The sequence below is a fragment of the Clytia hemisphaerica genome, unplaced genomic scaffold (genome assembly GCF_902728285.1).
Source record: "Clytia hemisphaerica strain Z4C2 unplaced genomic scaffold, Clytia hemisphaerica genome assembly, whole genome shotgun sequence".
Classification (NCBI taxonomy): domain Eukaryota; kingdom Metazoa; phylum Cnidaria; class Hydrozoa; order Leptothecata; family Clytiidae; genus Clytia; species Clytia hemisphaerica.
In genome coordinates, this window is record NW_027103900.1 from 1,251,595 (window position 1) to 1,270,596 (window position 19,002).

At 33.2% G+C, this 19,002-nt stretch overlaps 1 protein-coding gene across 1 annotated transcript; it reads left to right on the top strand.

Annotated features, from left to right (window-relative positions):
• Window positions 1–223: 223 nt before the first annotated feature.
• Window positions 224–17,938, top strand: LOC136808843 (poly(rC)-binding protein 3-like). Its single transcript, XM_067065401.1, has 15 exons — window positions 224–379; window positions 8,875–8,927; window positions 9,919–9,942; window positions 10,119–10,151; window positions 10,402–10,445; window positions 11,108–11,180; window positions 11,310–11,429; window positions 11,848–11,868; window positions 12,368–12,475; window positions 13,083–13,151; window positions 13,347–13,380; window positions 13,626–13,669; window positions 14,826–14,875; window positions 15,455–15,574; window positions 16,740–17,938. The coding sequence occupies exons 2-15, from the start codon at window positions 8,883–8,885 to the stop codon at window positions 16,876–16,878; spliced, it is 924 nt and encodes a 307-aa protein (XP_066921502.1). The 5' UTR covers window positions 224–379; window positions 8,875–8,882; the 3' UTR covers window positions 16,879–17,938.
• The last annotated feature ends 1,064 nt before the right edge of the window (window positions 17,939–19,002 follow it).

Sequence of the window (19,002 nt, forward strand, 5' to 3'; positions counted from 1 at the left end):
TACTTTCTTGAGACAATAAACTTGAAATAAAGGCTAAAAAACGGGGGTTTTATTGAACCACAAACGGTACTTTGATCTCTTGATTTTGTTGAATGAGAATCGACATATGCAAGCATTATATTAAGGAGGTAAAAACTTGCTCCACTAGATTTTCAATCTCGGGTGTTATCTCCCTAGTAAAACACACCATATTAGACTGATCTTTGTTTTTGTTTTGATTTGAATGAGTGAATTTTGAAAGTAGTAGACTGAACAAGAAGCGGATAGTGACAACTTCGTGGCTATCTTTTCCTTACTTTCCCTCACTCACCTCCACCAATTCCTTTTCAAATTCCATCTTGGATTCCAAATTGCCCTCATTCCTTCATCCCAAGCTGAGGTATGTTATTTTTAATGCTCTTTCTTATTTATTTTATTGAAGGAAAGAGGTTATTTTCTCAGACATTATTGTTTTGGTTGAGTGAACACAAAACAACCTGCAACGTTTAGCATAGTAACATGTTGTGAAGAAAAGAAGGAGTTTGAAGATTTTTGGGTATTCAGATTTGACTAGTTTCCCCTTCATATAAATTACTTTCCTATCTCCTTTTCATTTTTCTGTTCTCTCTATCTCAGCAGAGCAGCCAGTGCCAGAGGAGCATCTTAAAAATGTTTATTTTGAAATTTGAGACAAAATTGTTTTGAAACAAGAGATCACTCAAATAGATTATACTACTTTCATTCATTAACAGCAAAAATGCCCTAATCTTTGCCTTTTTCCTATACAATCAATAATATTAGGCACATTTCATTTATTTGTTTGCTTTATTATTTTTCAAGCTACAGTATATAAACTCTATACTACATTCTTACCAATAAAAAAATGGTTCATTAGTTAAGTTCTACAGAGAAAAAATATAGTTAGACAGAAATCCATTGAATTTCTTCAAGTATAAATTTTATTTTTGGGCAATGGCAGTGCCAAGGCTGTGCTCTTTGCTATCTCCCTCTTGACTATCTTCTAATAAGGAGCCATCAACATTCAAATAGACCTTTTTTTAAAGAGGCAGCCATGTTGAATAATTATGTACTCCAGCATAAAAACAATGATACAGCCATGCATGATTTTTAAAATATGCATGATATAGTAATTATGCATGGCTGTATCATTGTTTTTATGCTGGAGTACATAATTATTCAACATGGCTGCCTCTTTAAAAAAAGGTCTATTTAACAAATTTCTTGGCGGCATTTGGCTGTTAAAGGTGGAGGGGTCAAGGCTAATGCCAGTCAGTCACACTAGCCTCCTGCCAAAATGTGTATGAGAGAAAACTTCTAAAGGGATTCATGGAAAAATAAACCCCTGCTTTTCAATGAAATTAACATTTTCAAAAACTATGGGAAATGACCAAAATTTTGAGCCATAAATGAAAAAAGCCAACCTTGATTTAACAAATTTAAAGAACAAATTCCTGAGAAAAAGATCTACAGGGGAGAAGACGCATGCCGGATAGGCTATTTCCAGACAGTGTCAATCGAACAACTTCGATCAAAAATCGCAATCGAGCCAATCAAACACGATCAAATAATTGGGATTCGATTGTCGAACGTAATCGAATCTCAATCGAACAGCCGATTCCTGGGTAATATTCGATTGTGTTTGATTGCGTTTGAGTAAGAGGTTAGATTGGTTCGATTGATAGATGAACTATGTTCGATTGTCATTTGTATTCGAATAATCTTTGATTTTGTTAAATTAGGATTATGTTTGATGAGTTTGATTAAATTAAATTGGATCACGCGGCCGAGTGCTTAAGTACCATACCAAAGCGCTTAAAATCTAATGTAATTGAATCAATCAAACGTAATCGAATACAATCGAATGTAATCGAAGCAATCGAACAGCAAATCCTGGGTAATATTCGATTGCGTAAAATCTTCAAATTGAAAAGTTCGGCACCATTAAGATATTTCTTTGGTCCAAATTTGAAAAAGATTTGACATGTACTTATAGAGTTAGAGCTAATTTACGATTTATGACGTCATAATTTGATGGCGTCACAATTCACACTTTCTTTAATAATTAATTTTTAGGTTAATATTTAATTACGTAACACCGGGTTTTGAAACTTTAAGGTATATGTCATCTAAAAATCCATAAGTGAATCCCTGAGAATGGGTGCTATTGGTCGCGGATTCGGGATTTGTGATTTTTTTAAATCTAGACACGCCCTAACTCACCCGAGTATTGACTCATTTACATGTGCAGAATTATTTTTACTAGCGTGTAATCTATCTATCTATCTATATATTTCATACTAAGAGGTCCTAGGACCCATTATCCGTACATTTGTTTGTTTAAAAAAATGAAAAATGAATAAATAAATAAATGAAATGTTAAGAGCAATAAGATATTTTAGAATTTTAACTAATGCTTGATAACGAGAAAAGAATGAATAGTATAAGTGGAAAACCAAGCATGCAGCCCTGTGTGCTGTGATAGATTGTGCTTGAGACTAGATTTAATATAGAGAAGTACTAAAGAAGTATTAAAGCTAGCAGAAAGAATGTAACTTGAAGTAGCCTCAGTGCTGGGGTAAGCATAGGAGCAGGCATAATGTGGTAGCAGACTACTAAATATTACAAATATTTAAATAAATAATATAAAATTAAATAATTATTTTTACGATTAAGATATACAATTAAAATGGGATGAAAATTAAATATAAAATAATAATGACCTATCCAAAGTGGTCTTCAAGTTTGTTTTTAAAAGATGAATGTCCTTCAATTGTCGTAAGACCACCAGGGAGATCATTCCAGAGTTTAGCTGTTGATGGAGCAAATGAGTTTTTGTAGGCAAGCACTCGCCCATGCATTTGCTTGAATCGAATACATGTTGAAAACCTAGCCCTGTTTGAAAATATAGTCTCAGGAATTGCAACTACTCCGTGAATGATGTTGTGCATCATTGTAAGGTTGCGAATTTTCCTTTGAGCTTCTAAGGTTTTCCATTCAAGATCGTTCATCATTCTCGTTGGACTGGAGTGACGGTTCCAGTCAGCATAAACAAAGCGAGCAGATTTCCTTTGAATCATTTCAATTCGGTCTCGCAGACCTTGATTGCTCTCCCCGATAGGGTTCCAGACAGTAGATGCGTAGTTGAGGATTGGGTTTATGTACGTCTTGTAGGCTTTTGCTTTGGTGGCTTTGGTGCATCCTCTCAGATTTCGCTGTAGAAAATTTTGTGTTTGTGTACCTTTTTTGCAAACCATATCAATGTGTGTATTCCATTTCAAGCGTTTGTTTATAATGACACCAAGATATTTGGCATTGTCGACACATTCAAGAATCTCATTGTGAATGGTGTAGTTAGCGAGAAACGGTTTTGTTTTATTAGTTATGCGCAATCAAGTCCTAAGGAATCGAAGCGCTGTCTAGGGAATTGAATGACAAAATTTGGTTGGTTAATTCTGGCTGCTGCACCTTTAGAAATGGGTCATTTTGCTTCATTTCAAGTTTTCAAGTTTTAATTAATTGTCTTGGGATCTTGAACTAGATTCAGGCGGTCTGTTGGCGGTTGCTCTCTAATTCTCCAATTGGCATTGGCCATTATGAAGGGAAAAAAAATTAAAAAGGGCAACAAGCTAACAGTGAAAATATATTTGCTCATGGACCTGTTGCAGAAAATGTTGTCTCTTTTCTGTTGTTAAATGCTGAGTTTATGAAAACAAGAATACAACTGTGTACCCTATAGCACTAGACCTGCTTACAAAGATAACATGAGTAGAAACAGCAAAGAGTAGAAATATGAAGAAAAAAAGTTTTTGAAGTTTGGGGGACTGAAAAGGGTGAAAGGAATTTTTTTCAATTAGCAAGGGGACCCACCAACCAGGACACTATGTACTATCTTTCCTGCATTTTATATAAAAACTGTGAGTCTGAAAGTCTTTAAGGAACGGTTGGAAATAAATGTGGTTTTTGTATTCTCTATTCTATGATCAGAGATCTTTCTAAGCACTTTGAGCTGGAGTCATCTTGGTAAATTCAGAATGAGTTTCTAATATGCCTGAATAGTAAAGTCAAGATGATGTAAGGCCCCCAGTGCGTCTATTGAAAATCCTAGGGGGTTCAAGGGCAAACCACTGGAAAAAGTTTTGAATATGTAGAAAATATTAGTTATTTTACTAGTCCAAAATAGTTCTCTCTTTGCTTTAGGATTCAATTTTGTCTCAAAAAAGTTGGAGTTTCAAAGAAAAATGTTCCCTGTGATGACCTTCATTGTTCTTTGTAAAATATTTCGAAAATTTGTATATGCAAGTGATTTAGAGCACATTCAAGATTGGCCAGGATCGACCAAGTAATTCTACGGCCCAAATCGACATAGATCGGTTTGGTTCGGATCGGCCAAGTCCGGTCTGGATCGGCCAATAACAGCCAGGTCTGGTTTTGTCAAGTTACAAACCTGATAAAACAAAAACAATCTGAAACAATGATGTTCGGCTAATGTAAGACCGGTCTAGGCCAATCATGGCTCCGCCCCCCCCCACTTATTTGGGGGGGTGTAAATCTCAAATTGGCTTAAAAGTGGGTGGGAGCTGTCTCATTTTTTAAACTCAGGGGGGACCTAAAAAAGTGGGGGGAGCTGAAGGGCTACACTAAAGTTCTGGGGGGCTAATTAGGAAACTGTAAAATACACTATTGTTTTGGTTAATAAGTTAAGGATTTTTCTATTGAATTTATTATCTCTTACATTCTATCAAAATGTAGGCTAAAATGGCAGATTTCTACCCTTAAAATTCCAAAATTTTCTCGTTGCCCAACCATGGTGGGCAACATTTATTTAAATTTTCAATTTGGACCCCCAATTTTTTTTAACCCCGCATTTTTATGATGTACATGAATTCTTTCTTCTCTTCTTCAGTTGGTTGACGTCCCATGTTGATACGTAAAAAAACTAGTAATAATACTACCAGAAATGACAGTAGCTTTTTTTGCTGGGACCTGAACCTTGAAAGCAATTTTTTCAGGGACCTGAACCTTTACATTTCAACTGGGACCTGAACCTTACTGAAAAGTGGGGGGATCTAAATCGTAGGGGGGACCTAAATTTGTTGGGGGGACCTAGAACCCCATTCGGAGCCATGCCAATATGGCTTGTACAAGCAAACACGAACCGGTCCAGAACATTTTATGGAAGCCAAAATACTAATTATAAGCAAAATGGTTATCAAACAGTTTTTTCGTCTTAAATAACATACTCCCCTGCATTCATAACCTTGACTCACTGGCTGTTATGAATACATTTAGAATTTCACTGTGCCCCTAGACATCCCTGTATCATTTACATATCTCCCTTGTTAAAACTTGCATGTCAATATTATTCTTTGTATTTCATACACAGCTAGTGAAGCAACACCAAAACCAAAAGGAATACCAATTGCTTTGACCTTTTACTAACGAAAGCACAATCTTTGAAAAAGAAACTGCTATTGCCTTTTCCTTTGCTGATATTCCAATAATGTTACAGTAATCTTGATACTTTGGATTATATTCTTATCTTTTAGCTCAAGAAAAATTATTCTCGTGATGGTTTTCACTCTAGTGAAAACATAAAAATAAAAATACTTCTTCCTTCTTGCTTTTCTTGTTGTTTGTTTCATTTTGCTTTTGTTTTGATTTTAGAGTCAGAGACTTTTCAAAACATTAGAAAATCTTTTTTTATAATTTGATCAAACAATTTTCAAAACATTCGAATGTTCTCTGTCATGCAAAAAAGAGTTGCTTTTTTGTTTTCGGACTTGGCCGATTTGGACTTGTCTAGATTGACCTTTGTTTAGAGAAAAGATTTAAAACATGGCTCAGCTAAGATCGGCCTAGATTGGCCAAGATCGGTCAACATCAACCAAATTTGGCCAGGAACGGTCCATATGAGCCAGAAGTTTGGCTTTTTTAAAGGATCATCCCATTTTCAATGTGCTCCAAATCGCTTACAGGGACACATTCAGTGTGTTGTTTTGTCTGGTGGTCGTCTTTTTAAATTGCGCCATAACTTTTTGTTTTATGATTTTTCCTTTATTTTTCATTTTTGGACATTATACAAAAATTTGGCAAATCAGTAGGATGTGTCAGGTTAATCAGCAATTCTTGCTCTTGTCAGCAAACATTCCTGGAAATAGAAATTTTTATTTGGTCAGTCTAAAATCTAAAAGGTTAAGCATTAGGTACAAAGTCCAAAGTTTTATGTTGCTTCATCACAATGGGGGAAGGTTTAGGCAAGGACTCATTTTGTTTAAAAGAGCATTTTTACACATTCAATGATTACTATTTTCTTCAAAAGATTAAAGGTTGGAAAGTTAATGGGATTGAAGGTAATCATTACAAATGTACTCAAATAGCTTATTTAATAAAGTATTATAAGTATAATATTATCCATATTTGGTCAGACATTTCAATTGTATAGCCAAATTTGAGATAAAGCCCCCTGGACTTCTGGTGTTTTGCCTTGATATTAGCTTTGACCCCAATACCCATTCGATAGTCTTTTGTTTTATAGCCTTTTTTATAGCCTTTTTTTATAGCCTCTTTTATAGCCTTTAGGGGAGAGTGGACACGAAAAGTGCCCAATTGCTGCACAGTACTGAAACCTGCTGACTCCCCTGTATGAAATGAATTAATTTAAAAGTCTGCCCTTTATAAATAGTAATTCAATATTGGTTAAAAAGTAATCATATTTGTATGTAATTGATTTCATTAGCCCCTGTATTTGTTCCGTCAACCCCTTGTCTGACCATGGCTGGATGAAAATGAATTTTTAAAGCAATGTGTAAGGTTTGTTTTGTATCCCTTTACAGACCCCAGCTAGGCAATAAACTGTACAAAAGCTGAACTCTAATTATTTGAATTTAATGCTTGTTTTTTTTTTTAATTATATATTATTGTTGGTATGGAATTGTTTTAATATCTTTATCAATGCTTCTTGATATAATTGATTAAAAGTTTTGAAGATGTCTGAAGGGTGCCTATTTTTCTGAAAAAATACTGTCAACAAGCTCTAACTCTTTTGTCCTGCTTTGTAGTAAACAAAAGGCAGACAAATGTGTCATTTATGCAGAGGTTTAATAATTGTTCTAAAATTTGGTCTTTTCACCATTTTATATGATAGTAGGGGGAAATTTGTTCGTTTTTTTGAGGTCGCTCGATTTTTTTAGTCAAAGCACTTGTTATACGTTTTTGGAAAGCTAAGGGGTAGGGGAATCAAAAAAACTTGGGTGCCAATTTTTTTTCGGACACTTTGGTGTGATTTTCGGACAAATACGACGGTCTCAGGCAAAAATCAAAGGGTGAAAAATTAATGAAAATTTTAGCTTGAGAAAACGGAGACCAGTTGTATATTTTTGGAAAGCTCTCAAAAAATTAAGATTAGTGATATATTGCGAGTATAGGTGATTTCAGTACCTAACTCGAGATATTGAGCTTCCGAAAGCGCAAAAACTGGACAAAACAGCTGTTTCTGGCTGAAAAACACTGAAAAACACTGTTTTTAAGGATTAATATCTCGAGTTAGCTAAAGAAATCACCTATACTCGCAATATATCACTAATCTTAATTTTTTGAGAGCTTTCCAAAAATATACAACTGGTCTCCGTTTTCTCAAGCTAAAATTTTCATTAATTTTTCACCCTTTGATTTTTGCCTGAGACCGTCGTATTTGTCCGAAAATCACACCAAAGTGTCCGAAAAAAAATTGGCACCCAAGTTATCTTGATTCCCCTATCCCTTAGCTTTCCAAAAATATATAACAAGTGCTTTGACTAAAAAAGTCGAGCGATTTTACAAATTTCCCCCTACTATGATGCGAATTGTAGGTATCACAGTTTCAGTTTCAATTTGGACTTATTCAAGTTATATTTATTATTTATCATGGGCTTGCTGGTAAAAAGAACTCAATTTGCCCTAGAAAAATACTTTTGGTTGCAACCTTTTTGCACAGATTTGGGCAACTTTACAGAGAAAGATTACTTTACCCTTCTTATAGAAAGGTTGAGCATAGAGAAAAAAATTAATTTGTCAGATTTCCCTTTTCTCAAAAGTATTCTAGTGAAGAAAGTTTTAGAGTGCATTGGTGACAAATTGTGTTTATTTGAGAGGGGGACATGAGAAATTGTTATAGCTTGTTAACATTGTCAAACACCGTGTTATTTTTATAAATAGACATATTTGTTTCTGAGACACACTGTAGAAAGTTAAAAGGTGATCTGATTTCTTCCTATTAGTAACTTTAGTGTTTTTTTTCCTTTAGCTGCTTGTGTGAATAGATTTTGTATCTTCGGACCATTTTTTAAACAGCTTAAATTTCCATGTTTGACCTTTCATTTTGACAACTTTTTCTTATTGTTCAGTTTCTTAATCGATACAATATGGTATTTCTTTGGATTTTGAAAATATGCTCTCTTTGTATTCTCTTGGTGCCAAAATGATTGTTAATGAAGTGCAATTTCTACCGGGTGCACCAAAAAAAAGTATGTTTTTAATGAGTTTTTAATGATTATTTGAAATTTTGACATTAAAAAAAGTCAGTTTTTTTAAAATAACTTTCGAACTACTTTTTCAGGTTTAATGTATGATAGCTCAAAATTTAAGTTAAAGCATTCTCTATACGATAAAAAAAAAGAATGAACAAAAAATTTAAATCCTGAAGCTCACAATACCTCGACAAACCTGTATACTTTTTTTTGGTGCACCCGGTATGCTGATTCTAATTTTTCATTAAATGTCATTATCTTAAATTTTGTTCTAAAAATGGCAATGTTGTTTTTGATATTGTACTGGAAAATACCTTCTCCAGAAAAAATTTAGTGAATACTTTTAATTTAAAAATTCTTTTCTTTATAGATACCAATATGGCAGATGAAAGAATTGAACTTCATTTTATCATTTTAAGCCAGGTAATTTACAGTTTTTGCTTTACAAATCGAAATCCCTGGGTTGGTCTCTTTTTTTTTTCTTGTCAGGATGTCAGTACTTACCTGTTGTCATGTGACAGACTGACATACGAGAAGCGTCTCATTTGTTTGTATAATACTAGTACCAATCATAAATACTGGTACATTAAAATCCCATGTGATATTTTGATCATGAGACATTACGTATCAGATTTCAATGAGTCAAATTATATTACTTTTTCAAGAAAAATGTCTTACTATGAAATTTAATTTGTTTCATTCATTAGTCTGTATTCTTTAAGTTATAACTTTTGATAACTCAGTTGATTTTTTTGAAAATCCAAGTAAAAACGGTTTTAACAAATTTCATAATTCATAATATGATTTCTGGATTATTACATCTGTTGAATGAAACAGAGATTAGAACTTGCAAAACCTGTTTGATGATGTATGTCGAAAGGGAGGGGAGTGATAAAACTCAAAAGATAAATAAAAACATTTTGACCAATGATTCTTAAAAGATACTGATTGAATACAAAACCGAACTTTTTACATTCACCTAATCCCATTGGGAAAACAAGATCAATTGTGGCCATAACATGGATAATACCCATGTGCTTATATCAAATCATTGCCTCTTAATAGTGCACATGGAATTTTTGTCTCTTTTTTTGAAAATTACTCCAAAGTATATTTTGCTACTAGTAACTTGACCACAAAATTAACTGCTAATAATTTGTGCATTTTTGACATTTTTTGAATGACCAGTGATATAAAAAAGCAAGGTCAAAATTCTCTGTCATTTCCTTTCTATAACCTTTCAGTGAATATTATTAGCCTATATATCTATATAATGGTGATCATAATAATCATTCTAAAATTAGAATGATCAAATAATTTTTACAATGACAATTAGAATTAGCCAGCACAGCAATCAAGGTAATGCATACAATGCCATGATTATCATTACTAATAAGTTTTTTTTTAATTTAAGGATGCTGGTGGAATTATTGGACGAGTAAGTTTCTTCTTCTTCTTCTTCAAAAAAAAAAAGTTGATTCAAATTTTAACTTTGCCTTGCTACGAACAACATCTCCACAAATTTATTACTGTATGACATACGTTGTATGATGGTTTTTCCCATATTTTAATTATGTTTCATTGTATTGTATTAAGATTCTTCTTTTCTTGTAGGAAGGGCGAAATATTCGACAAATGAGAGATGAGGTAAATATTTACTTCTTTGTAAAATCAGGAATTGACCAAATAAAATTATTTCAACTCCCTTTTTGGAGATGAAAATATTAATGAGAATTTTGAGAATTACAAATCGTTCCAATTATGATGGGAAAACGAGAGAGGAAATCGAAAAATTAGAAATTACTGGTATTGCTATTTAAAACATTTTTTAATTAAACTAGACCAAAGTTTATAGATACAATTTCAAAGGCTGGAAGTTATTTTTTATCACTTTTAGAGTGGTGCCAATATCAATATTACAGCAGGGACTGGTGTTGAGAGGTATGTATGCTGCCAAAGAAAACATTTGACTGTTGCTATTTCGATCCATCCAAACCACTTTGAGGAGGTCCCAAATTTAAATTTTCCTAAAAATATACTAAAGTAGCCAATTTTAAATTTTAAAAACGCTTTTCGTTTTTCTAAGCTTTTAGCAAACTTCCTTACGATGCAACTTCGAAGAAACAGTAATTTTTTCTTGTGAACTGAGCCTGGGGGGCACTTGATTTCGAAACGACGGTATGTGCCGCGCAAAATCTGCTTTTCAAAATCGTACCCTTACAGTGCAGTTCAATATGGCTGAAAAGTACCCTTTCAGTGCATTTTCTCTTGATTTGCCCAACCCTTATAGTACACTATATTTCTCAGCTGTAAATCTGCGTGAAAGAAAAAGCTTGGGAAATTTTCTATTTCAAAGAAAAACTGAAAAAACTGTTCCTGTCAGCTGTAATTATCAGACAATAGAAACAATTATTTTGAAATTGTTTTAAAATTCGACCATTGCAGTGCAATCTCACAGAAACACACCCTTGTAGTGCATTTTGAGATGCTGAAGAACCCCACCCTTAAGTGCGTAGACCAGATCATATGAGTGCCCCCCCCCCCCCCCCCGGGAACTGAGTCTTTTCTCAAAAGAAACTTTTATTTGTTCATTTTTACTTCAGAATTTTGAACATCAAAGGGAACAGTGAACAAGTCAAATCAGCCGTACAAATGACTGCAGAAAAATTGCAAGAGGTTTGTTAGATTGACAAAGAAAATTGTTCTTTTTTTATACTCGTAACACATTTCTGAAATAATTTCACAACGCATAACTCGTGAACTTTTGGATGTTGTTAATTTAAGACCTCGTCTTATTGTTCTCAGATTGCTTCAAACGGTAACAGTGACAGTGTTCCGCCAGTGACCATGCGACTCTTGGTACCAAACAGTCAATGTGGACCTCTCATTGGCAAAGGTGGACAACGTATCAAAGAAATTCGTGAGGTATTATTCTTCATAATTCGATCATCTTTGTCGTTTTCCCGAATAATATTGTTAATAACTTTGCGATTCTCTGCTCATTTAATTTCTCAGTATTAAACTCTACTTTCTTTTTTATTAAAGCTTACGATAACCTTAATTTTGAAGCACTTGATATGTAAATAATTTGCCGTGTTTCTCCAAAATGCGAAATATGCGTATATAAATGCGTATATACCCACGATGATCAAGAAACTCATTTGAATAACTAGAATTCGAGCTTTTCAATGATTTGGAAATAAGATTAATATGGGAAAACAATGAAACATTTTGACAAAAAGCAAAGTCTTAGAAATGCTAATTTATTCAATCTTAAAACCAGGGTGTAGAATGCACCTCATATGAAACTAGATTTCATAAGTTCCATTTCTTTTATTTATAGGCGTCAGGTGCAACTATCACTGTAAGTGTTATTTGATTGAACTCATATCTTTACCATAAAATTAATAAAAAGATTTTACTTTCCTTTTATCGCAATTTTGTCATTGTCATTTTCTTTTGTAAGATGAGTCGCAATTTGTTATATCTCAATAACCTTGAAAATACACAAACCTCAAAAATTGTCCTGGGAAACCTCAAAAGTTTCTTAAAAACTTGGAAAAGAATGATCTTCATCGGCATCGAAATTCATTTTGTGAGAAAGAAATAATTTCCTTACTGGGAAAAAGTAGTGAAGCCCATTGTGCAATTAGCTCGTAATCACATAATAACTACATACAACTCGAAAATTGCACTCGTTATCATGTGATAACATTTACATATTGATGAATTTGATTATTGAAAAACCTTAAAAAACCAGAAAAACCCTGAAAAATCCGCTAAAATTAAGTCAAAGAAACTTGAAAACTTGAAAACGATTCATTAGACACCAAGTTATTATTTTCAAACATGTTCACATTTAGATTCCTTCAGAAACGCTTCCAGGATCATCCGAAAGATCGGTCACGTTGGCCGGTTCTCCACAATCACTTGGTACCTGTGTCTCTAAAATATACGAAGTCTTTGAAGAGGTGGTTTTTATTTTTCTTCCTCTTGTTTTATTCCTCGTAATATAAAGCTACAATCAGTGCCATAATATATTGGCACTTTTGGCTAATTTACCATTTTTCGAAAATTGAAGTTCGAGCCAGAATGTCAATTTCAAGCCTTCAACTTAATTTCATCGATTATTTTATTGGTTTCTAGGCTATATTTCAAGCCCTACTGGACCATTTTTGAACTTTTGGATCCTCAGATCCTAAGGTTCTAAGTCTAGCGTTAAAACTCAGAGTTAAAACTCTACCCTTCGAACCTACTTTAGAGCACTTACAAATCGATTGTGGTTTCAAAACACCCCGGTGAATTTCCCTTTTGTGCCAAGTATTTTGTCACTGATTGTAGTCCTAGTCTACACAATACACAGTTCCATGCATTTAGGCCTGATTCGACAAGTAGAAGTTTTACGCTTGAAATGAAAGAAGATGTGCCTAAGCTAGTCTTAGTTTCTTTCTGACAACGGAAACTCATAAAGAAATTATTGGATCTTTTGAAGGTCTACTATAAATAATTGACACTATAGGACTGTTTAGAGGTGGAAAATCATAACAACGATGTTCATATTCTCATTCATTCTTTCAGTTTCCAGCACGTCAAAACAATGTTCAATATTTCCCACATATGTATGGACGTTCAATGGGCCCCACTCAGGTAATCAATTCTCTGACAATTCCTTAAACTAAATGTAAGCCTTAAAGAATCTAGGTTATCAGACTATTTTAAGAATTTAAAGGGCTAACCAGCTATTTTTCATATGCAGATAATGTTTTAGGGAAGGTAATCACTAGGGTTAGTCTCAGATCTTCACTTCCTTAACTACTAATTTTTTTCCTTTTCTTTTTCTAGGTATCGGTTATGTCGGGTCAATTATCTCTGCAAGGTATGATTAAAAACCTACACAATCTTTTTAATGCGTTATTACAGAAAAAATTATAACACCCCGATCCCCATTTGAAGAGACCTAGAAACTTTGCAGAAGTCATCTGGACTTCCTGATTCTCCATAGACTTTTACTAAAATTTCAGTGAACCTCGTAGATTTTTCGTAAAATCCCATATGGTCTTAACTGTGCTCGTTGATTGTAATGAAACTTCATTCTACGTTGTTTTTCGTTCTTCTCTACAGGCCTATCAAGACGCAGTGAACAAAGAGTTCGACTTCCAAGCAACGTATGTAATTTTCTTTCTTCTTTTTGTATTATCTTTGGTATGAAATAGTTGTATCTAATCGAAGCAAATCACCTTATTTACTAGAGCTTTTCGAATTTATAAACTAAATCTCGTCCACACTAAAGTCTGTCCAGATATAATTGGCAGTGGAAACAAGAATGCCTGTAACTTTTGATAGTCAAATATAATTATGGAAATTTTTTTTGCTTGTTTTAGAGAATCAAAAGCGCTATATTTGAATGTATTTTTGGTTGAAAAATTCGCGATTTTAAGCGGTTAAATTTGCGATTGCAAAAATTTAGCTTTTTTTCTACTTATGCTATAACGTTCATTTTTACACCAGTGGTAGTTCAACCTTAGGTTAAGAAGTTGGTTAAATTTCAAGGCAAACAAAAAAGTCCTTCAGAAAATATGGGACCCGAAATACCCCTTGGTAGCACTTTTCTGTGAAATATCAAATCTCCAACTTATTACTAAATTTGATTTGTAGAAAATGGAAGGAAAGAAGTAGCGAGGAGTAAAGTGTGGTTAAGGGCTAGGACTGACGTCATTTTTTTCCAACAGAATAGCTTCATATTGTTTTGAAACGATATGGAACTGCAACGTTTGGAAATAGTGTTTGACTTGAGTAAAAATAGGGGGATCACTATGAATAGTGTTAATTGAATGAGGGAAATTTTAGGGAATTAAATTTTAACATACCTCAGAAGTAATCACTTGAGAAGTAAATAGAGGGGCCATCAAGTGCTCAATGATACTTCGCTGAAATGTAATCGTTCTGGACTTGTGCCAAATAACATCACAAAGTTGACACATTAAAAAGCCACTTCAAAAAAAAGTCAACTAAGCACTTTCAGCTGTCAAATTCAATTAATGAACTTCTACCCCACCGTGACCCCTCTCATGTTTTTTCGTCTCATTTTTTTTTAAACTAGGATAATTAATACCCATAAACCATTGTAAGGTGATCCCAACCACGATTAATAACATCTTTTTAAAAGCATAACGCTTGTACGCATATCCAGACTCAAATCTTTGAAAAAAAAGCATTTCCTATACATATGCTGAGCCTCAGTTTAGAAAAATTACACAAAGTGTAGGTGAACAAGTATATTGATCAAATGCAAAAACAGTATATTGTATTTCTCTTTTTCAGGTTATCGGTTCTTTAATCGGAAAAGGTGGCTGTCATATAAACGAAATCAGGTACTTCTTATTTTAAAGTAGATCAGCTGAAAAGACATTTAGGAACTCCATTTTCGTCTTAAAATACACCTTTTCGTTTCGACCGTAGCGGGCATTTTTTTGTCCGCTTTATCCCACTAAAACCGTCCCAGTCCTTTTTTTGCACCTATAGACAATAGAGAAATGACTCAAAAAAGGATTGGATCGAGTTTAGGGGGATAATTAAAATAATTAAGTGGCACGCGCCTGACCGAGCGACTACGGTCGAAAAGGTGTATTGAACGCAAAGATATCATGATGCCCAATCGGATTAAATTTAAAAGATTTCTCACCATTAAAAAAATTTCTCACCTTTAAAAAGAATTTTTGGAACAATCACTCTGCCACTAGTAAATTTGGAATTTTGCCAGGAATTCTTTAACCTATATACAAAGCTGCATTGTGCTTATCAGATTTCAAACGAATCAAATGTTATGACATTATTAATGAAACAAATTTAATGTGCATTTTCATGGTCATTTTTATACAATTGATTGATTATTGTTGACCCTAAAATGTTTGTATTATAATATAATGTCCTATTCCTCTTTCATTCTGTAGACAATTTTCTGGTGCAACAGTACAAATTGAGGAGAACAAAAAGGATAGTCGAATGTCAGATGTTGTGATCGCTGGAACACCAGAAGCTGTCAGTTGTGCAACCTTCCTCATCAATGCAAGGTACAAAACAACCCATTTTAATCTCTTATTTCCCAGTTTTTGATATACATTATCCCTTTTGACGCCAGCCTTTATTGGCGTAATAAAGGCCGGCGTAAAGATTGAAATTAAGTCAGGGCCGGGCTAAAACTGGTAAAAAATGAGCTTTGGTGTAGTATTTTAGGCCGGTGCTAAATTAAGGGCTCTGACCTGAATTTTTAATATTTGCTATTTACGAAATATAAAGTTCTACTTGATGTAGCCCACAAAACTGTGACATGTTATACATTTTTTGTTACGTAGGCCAATTATCCTTGAGTCAGAAAATTTAAGAATCACAATGAAAAAAAATTGATGAAGAAGCAAATGAAAACTTTTGCAAAGAAGAGTATTTCAACTTTGAAGAGCTTATTTTCGGTGAAGAAAAAACATTTTGAATTTTTTTTGCGGTAGATGGTGTATCTTTTATCGAACTAAAATATTTTTCTGAAAGCTTATTTGATTCAAAATCTTGAAAATAGTGCTTTTTGACCAATTTTCCATCCCGATTTTTCATAGAAAAGCAGCCATAACGTTTGATGCATTAATTTAGAAAACTTTTCCGAAAAATTTAAAACAGTTCAATTCTTTGCGGACAGTTTAAAAGAATTCGTAACAAAAAGGCTAATTACCCATTAAAACTTAGCACTTTTTATAAAAGAAGGCGATGCAACATATTATTAACGTCTTTTTAAAGTTCATAACGTCATTTTTGTAATTAAATTCTTAATTACTCTTAAGGGATTTGATTAAAAAGCAATTTATAAAGGCAATTCTTTGTTAAAAGTGTTAAAGAACCTAAAACATAACTTTTATATTCAAATACTAAAATTAATTTTCCGACTATGGTCAGAGCCCTTAAAGCTGGTGTGAAAAGGGCCGATAAGGTAGTTATATGTAGCTTGCAAAATAAATTAGTTACCACAGGAAAGAAATCTCAAATTGAATCCTCAGGTCTCATGTTGGATCTAATAAGTATTGGGGGAATGTGGAAAACACATTAAACATAAGGGAAATAAGAAATGTTTTATTGGCAGCTAAAAATATTCTTGAAATTCTCTCGCTCATAGGTTTTTGAAATCTTTGTATGATGATATATGTTGGATTTGGATTAGCAACTAATAATAATACTCCTTTTTATATTTAGAATATCAGCTGGGCGTAACGCCATCAAGAATCGTCGCCAGGGTGGTCAGGGTGGCCAGGGTGGTGCTAACAACGGTGGCGGCAGTGGTGACGAAAGGCGTGGTCGACGAAACGATCGAAACGATTATAATCGCGAGTAAGAAACGCCCTCTCTTTTCGCCCCCTTTACCCCTTTACTAAATGAACTTTTTCTAGCATGTTATGATGTCAAGATCAAGCATGTGCTTTTATTCCCCCCTTTTAGCAATTTTATCTAGTTTTTAAATATTCTTTTCGTTTTCTTTTTTCATGACTGACTGCTTGTTGCATTCTCATAGTTTTCAATTTTCTTTAAATTATTTCGTAGAACTTATGACGAAGCGATATTTATGTGGGACATCATACACTAAGAAAAATCTACTGTGACTTTTTGGGTGATTTAACGGTGAAAAGCTACAGTGTTGGAAATTTTCAGCTTTTCACCTTGTTTTCATCCAAAATGCCACGGTGAATCTTTTTGATTTCTTTCTGTGATACCACCACTTACCACGCATTTCAAAAAATCTCATTCTCTCTCAAAAACGAAGAAAGATTTCTGTTAATTTGATTTTTATCAAAAATATTTTTTTCTGTTTCGTTTATTATGATCATAATTTATTATAATGTATAGATATTGATTTTGTTCGTTTTTTAGTATTTTATGTTTCAGGATTTTAGTTTTAAAAAGGATGACAAGTTCGTTTATGAAATAGCAAGGCTTTATGGCTGCCTTCCAGTTCATTTAGTTTCTATGTATGTGTAGCATTGTGTTTGTGTTGTTTTATGTACGCATTTTGAATTTTAGGCGGAATTCCTATTTTTCGTCCTGTTATTTACTCGTTCGTTATTTACAATATATGTTTTGTTGTTTTTTGTTTGTGTTTTTATTGTTTTCACTCAAATTTTTCAGAAAGTCTTATTCGTTCACGGTATTTGAATCGTTGTTCTCTGCAATCTTTTCTACTCCACCCTCTGAGTTTCTTCTTTAATGGGTTTATACTTCTGAGCCTCTTTAAACGCCCATTTACAGCGCCACTTATTTGTGGGCTACGCCCTTTCTGAGCCCCTTCTTTTTGCATTGTTGTTTATTGCCGCATCATCTAAGTTAATTTTAGGAAGATTATTTCACTATCAGATATTATAATGGAAATATATTTGGAAATAAAAAGAGCTGTAAAATATGATGTTTCTGTTTTTTAATTATTTTAGTCCTTGCCTATACGTTGATGACACAGCGACTTAGGGTTGGATAGGTTCCTGGTTTCCAGCATTAGTTCTCGCTAAGATTGAAGATTGCGCCAAAATGAGTACTTCGTCAAAATTATGTTTTTCATGATTTACATATCCTGTCAGTCACCAAAATTTGCTCTCGTGAAGATTAAAAAAATTGATGCCTCGTCAAAATGTTAATATTCTTTTTAATAACAAAATTTGATATTCTTGCTGTTCTCAAAAATTAATTGGTTTTAATGTATATGTATTCTTAGTCAAAAATGTTTTTTTCTTTTAAAAAATCTTTCAAAGTCGTATAAAATTTTCTTCATCCATTTTCTCGTCAAAAAATCTTATGCCAAATATTTCCCATGTCAAAGTCTTTCATCGAATACTTTCTGGTCAAAAAATCTTTCGCCAAATATTTCTCCTATAAAAATCGTTTGTCAAATATCTGTCAAATATTTCTCCTGTAAAAAAGTCTTTCGTCAAATATTTCTCTTGTAAAAATTCTTTCGTCAAATATTTCTGCTGTACTGTTAAAAAATCTTTCATCAAATATTTAAAAAAAAATCTTCTGTCAAAATTTTCTTCTGTAAAAAAGTCTTTCGTCAAATATTTCTCCAGTAAAAAAGTCTTTCGTCAAATATTTCTCTTGTAAAAAATCTTTCGTCAAATCTTTCTACTGTTAAAAAGTCTTTCGTCAAATACTTCTCTAGTAAAAAAGTCTTTCGTCAAATATTTCTCTGTAAAAAATCTTTCGTCAAATATTTCTCCTGTAAAAAATCTTTCGTCAAATATTTCTACTGTTAAAAAGTCTTTCGTCAAATACTTCTCCTGTAAAAAAGTCTTTCGTCAAATATTTCTCTGTAAAAATCTTTCGTTGAATATTTCTACTGTTAAAAAGTCTTTCGTCAAATAATTCTCCTGTTAAAAAATCTTTCGTCAAATATTTCTCCTGAAAAATTATTTCGTCAAACATTTAGCATCTTACGTTAAATATACATTTTTTAGTCAAAAAATCAAATAATTTT

Coding starts and splice junctions, on each gene's coding strand:
- LOC136808843 (XM_067065401.1), top strand. CDS start 8,883: ATGGCAGATGAAAGAATTGAACTTCATTTTATCATTTTAAGCCAG. Junction 12,476..13,082: donor TATACGAAGTCTTTGAAGAG/GTGGTTTTTATT, acceptor TCATTCTTTCAG/TTTCCAGCACGTCAAAACAA. Junction 13,670..14,825: donor GAGTTCGACTTCCAAGCAAC/GTATGTAATTTT, acceptor TCTCTTTTTCAG/GTTATCGGTTCTTTAATCGG.